At 45.8% G+C, this 4,335-nt stretch overlaps 2 protein-coding genes across 2 annotated transcripts; one reads left to right on the top strand and one right to left on the bottom strand.

The window, feature by feature from the left end:
• The first annotated feature begins 40 nt into the window (after positions 1–40).
• LOC119345193 (disease resistance RPP13-like protein 4) lies at positions 41–2,728 on the top strand. Its single transcript, XM_037615368.1, has 3 exons — positions 41–1,020; positions 1,123–2,207; positions 2,500–2,728. Exons 1-2 carry the CDS (start codon positions 303–305, stop codon positions 2,187–2,189), a joined length of 1,785 nt encoding a protein of 594 aa, XP_037471265.1. The 5' UTR covers positions 41–302; the 3' UTR covers positions 2,190–2,207; positions 2,500–2,728.
• Positions 2,729–2,832: 104 nt separating this feature from the next.
• LOC119345194 (probable disease resistance protein At5g45440) lies at positions 2,833–4,304 on the bottom strand. Its single transcript, XM_037615369.1, has one exon. It carries the CDS (start codon positions 4,151–4,153, stop codon positions 2,978–2,980), a length of 1,176 nt encoding a protein of 391 aa, XP_037471266.1. The 5' UTR covers positions 4,154–4,304; the 3' UTR covers positions 2,833–2,977.
• Positions 4,305–4,335: the final 31 nt, after the last annotated feature.

Here is a 4,335-nt window from a genome sequence, read left to right as displayed (position 1 = left end):
CGAAGTAAAAAACAGCAGAGCAGAGCAGAGAATGCTATGATGTACAAGCTGAACAATGCACTTGTCTTAAGAACAGAGTGTTAGTATAATTTTCTCCTTTTGCGCTACTGTTTTCTTCATTTAATGAAACGACAGGAGAGCTGTCATTTGGTTTCAAAGAAACGCCGTAGATTATGTGCCGGGGAACACAGTTTGTTATGTTTGTGACTATAAGCACTATTGAAACATCATATGTGTGCGTGTCTGTCGTTAGTTCTTATGTCTGTTTCTCTTCAGAGTTTTACTTCATTGAGTAAAGAAGGATGTCACAGGAAAGGATGTTGGAGGAAGTTGTGTCCCCCTTTCTTATGCAGTTATCGAAAGCAAGAGTTCATTCGTTGACACTGGACGGGGATAGTTTACCTTCAGAGATCAAACTTCTGTTTGAAAATATCGAGAGAGAAGCACGTGACATGGAGGATGTACTAAAGCGGGTGTCTAGATGGGAAAGTGAGATTATCAATGACTTCGGAGGAATTGCTCGGCATTTAGATGACATCATAGAAGAAGATAGCCAGCAGCAATTTGTACATTCCAAGCTTCAGATTGTGAACACCGAAATGTCCAACTTAAAAGACCGCATGAAATTTCCTCTCCATGTTCCTTTGATCAAGCCAGCAGCTCCTGCGTTGTTATCATCATCTTTACCGTCCAAATTGCTGTCTGCAGATGCTTCAGAGCAATGGAAAAAACTGGAGATTGAGAAGAAAATCCTTGAGAGCTCCATGATATCTAATTTGCAGCTCAGCTATTATAATCTTGATATTCAGCTGAAGCTGTGCTTGTTATGCTTCTCTATATTCCCAGAAAATTGCATTATTAGCAAGAGGGCTATGATCCATTGGTGGATTGGTGAAGGGCTAGTAGAGGCCACAAGAAGTCAGACAGCTGAAGATATTGGGAAGGAGTGCTTTGAGAGGTTAATCACTGCAGAGATGATTGAACCTGTACGTCATAAACGTAACTGTACTGTGAACCAATGTAAGTTGCATCCTTGAATTCGGCGTATGTTGATTACCGTTGCAAGGCAAGAACGATTTTTTGAATTTGATTCCGATGGCAGTGCAACATGGGGCTTTTCAGGTACTCGCCGTGCTTGTCTAGTCGGAGAACATATTCAGGTAACAGAGACGACACCACTCAGAAATCAGTCCAATCCAGATTACCTTCTTGCAATATTCAATGTGAGCGAGCAATACCTCCAGTTCGACAAGAATTGGTTCTTGGATTTGAGGAAGATCGAAGTTCTCCAACTAGGTCGGTGGCATAACTTGTACCGACACCATATTGAGGTTGACAGCACGGAATATTTGGAAGGGTTGCAGTCATGCAAACAATTGAAATATCTTTGTCTGCGGGGTATCTCCCGTATCACAGAGCTTCCTGCTTCGATCGGCGCACTCTCAAATCTCAGGATCTTGGATCTTCATGCTTGTCATAACCTTGAGAGGCTTACTGAGAGCATCACGTCCCTTCAGATGCTGACCCACCTGGACGTTTCAGAATGCTACCTTTTGGAGGGCATGCCAAGGGGCATTGGTTTGCTTACTGAACTCCAAGTGCTGAAAGGGTTTGTCATTGGTGGATCTACAGGCAAGTACAATTGTCAGGTAGCGGAGCTGGTCAGGCTGGGCAAGCTGAAGAAGCTTAGCATATATATTGGAAGCAAAGTTCTAGTGACAGAAGACGAACTGCATGAAGTTGAGAACATCAAAGCCCTTCGTGTGCTGACAATTACATGGGCTGTGTTGCTGTCAAAGAAAGGAGCGGATGAACAAGATTCAACAGCAACAGCATTGTTAAATTCGTTATCCCTTCCTCCCCATCTCGAGAAGCTAGACTTGCGTTGCTTCCCTGGTGAGAACATACCTGTTTGGTTGAGTCCGAGTAGGCTGTTGAGACTACGGAGGCTCTACTTCACAGGAGGAATGCTGCGCACTTTTGGAGAGAAGAGCATGTCCGAGCAGTGGAACATTGAGATAATGCGTTTGAAGTTCTTGAATGACTTGGTACTAGAATGGACCCAGGTGAATGAGATGTTTCCGAACCTGACCTTCCTGGAGGTATTCAGATGCAGCAACATAGAATCTTTCCCTTGTGACAAGGATGGAGTGTGGATGAACTGTGACACCCAGGAAACCAGAGAGTAGAACAAAGCACCAAATCAAGTGAGTTCTCATTATTATTTACATATGTAATAAGTCAATTTCCGCCATCAATGTTGAAACAAAAATACAAAGGAAAAAAAGAGGGGAAAATGGAGATGCACGAAGCCAGGTTATCCATTTGTTGTCTTAATTATTTGATTGCATATGTTGTACAGCTTATCAGCTACACAATGTTGATAAATTTGAGCTTCATCAAACAAATCTGTGGCCTATGGTTATGAACTTGTGATGTAGGAACACAAATAGTAATTCATCCATTTTCACTGATTTCCCGAGTCATTATCCTTTTCAGGCTTTTTCATGTGAGCGCATTGTCAGGAGAGTGATACATTAATGGAAAGCAAGTTTGATTAGAGTCTCTACCGAAGTTGTGCAAGTTATGGTCAGTCTCCCTCACACATGCTATTTCAAAGCGTCATGCAGAAGTTTGTTACGGCCTTCAAGTGAAAATTTACTAGCCTTTTTAACATTCTACAAAATGTATGTTTGTCTTGAATTTTTGTCACAATATATTTGTGAAAGCCATAAAGGTTTGACACGTCCACTTTTTGTTTATGAGGAATCCGGAAGCACTGCACATTCAATTCTATGCGGGGTTCAAACTTATTATGCAGGGAGAAATGGATACATGCCATCTTCTTCTCACAGCCATTCATAAGAATTTGTGCCATAACTTTCATGTGGCAAATCCATAAAATTCATATACAATTGCTATGTGGTGTCTTTTTGGTCTATGATAGGCATATTGCTTACTCTACTTTACATTTCCACTACTCAAGCTTAAGTTCCTGGCTAGAAGTTGATGCTGGTAACGTTAGACTTTTTGCGAAGATGTCTGCCATCGCCTTGGCCATTGACGGTAGCCCACCACAGGTCTGAAGAATTTCCTCTTTCAGGTTGTTAATAGCTGCGAGATCGATCGGCTGTCTTTCCTTGTTCAGAGCATCCATAAAGATCGCCCAGGCGCTCTCTCTGTCGGCCAGGGGCTTCACACGGTACACACTACCCTTCCCCACCATCATCTCTGCTGCCTGCTCTTGACGGCTGGTAACGATCACAATTCCACCTCTCTCTTTGGGCAACGCGAGCACAAGGCCATTTTGCAATTGTTCGCCCCTCGACAAGGCATTTTCATGGCCTGCAATGTCGGCGTACCAGTCGTCGACGTTCCAGACATCGTCGAATACTATGAGGTACCGCTTCCCCTTGAGCTGCTCATGGACAGCTAACTCCATGTCTCCCAGGCTATCAATGGCCAATATTAACTCCTCTTCGAGTCCGAGGGCCATAAGTATGCTCTGCAAGACTTCCTTGCGCACATCCTTGCCAATGCAAGAGGTGCGCGACAGGCACACCCAGATCCTGGGGAAGAAGCGGCGCCTGGCCAGCGGGCTGTTGAACACGAGCTGCGCGAGTGCAGTCTTCCCGATGCCGCCCATGCCGACGATGCCGACGCCTGTAAGTCGTCCGGGGCTTCTGTCCCTGAACGCCCTGGACTCTAGCTCCGCGAGCTGTTGGTCGAACCTGTAGATCCTGCTCTGCTCAACCCAAGAAGTACTCCACCGACTGAACCCAGCAGTGGTGGCATTCTCCTCCGGCAAGGCTGCTGCATCGCCGTTGGGGTCATCGTTATGGACACATTGCAGGACTCTGCGCTTCATGGCGATCACCCGCTGCTTGACCTTGTTGGAAAGCCATGCTTCAGAGGGGGAGAAGAAGCAGCTCCGCGGGATTGGCCGGTTGTTGAGCATGCGGCACTGCGAGAGCAGGTTATTGAGCTCGTACATGCACTCTCGGAGCTCATCGGCGTTGGTGGAAGAAATGGCTGCCTTCTCCAACCCGGCCCTCATGTCGTAGAAGTGGGAGCTGAAAGGGAGCTCCGCGGCTCCCTCCTCCGCCAGGCTATCAACGAACTTTCTAACCAGAAACTGCACCACCACGGCCATTGACCCCTTCGACTTTTCCGGTCAGAAATTGCTCGTAAGAAGGTAGTTTGATGGAGGATTTTTCAGTAGTTGATTGATGGATTCACAGGATAATAAAGGGATAAAGAGGGGGGGAGCTAACTGAACCATGAGGCGCAGAGACCAAGACAGTGACGGCCCTTAACTTTTAGTGCCAACTTTGG

This window comes from Triticum dicoccoides, unplaced genomic scaffold, assembly GCF_002162155.2.
Source record: "Triticum dicoccoides isolate Atlit2015 ecotype Zavitan unplaced genomic scaffold, WEW_v2.0 scaffold213545, whole genome shotgun sequence".
NCBI classification, from domain to species: Eukaryota; Viridiplantae; Streptophyta; class Magnoliopsida; order Poales; family Poaceae; genus Triticum; species Triticum dicoccoides.
The sequence above is the reverse complement of the archived record's forward strand: the minus strand, read 5'-3'. Positions and strand labels throughout refer to the sequence as shown.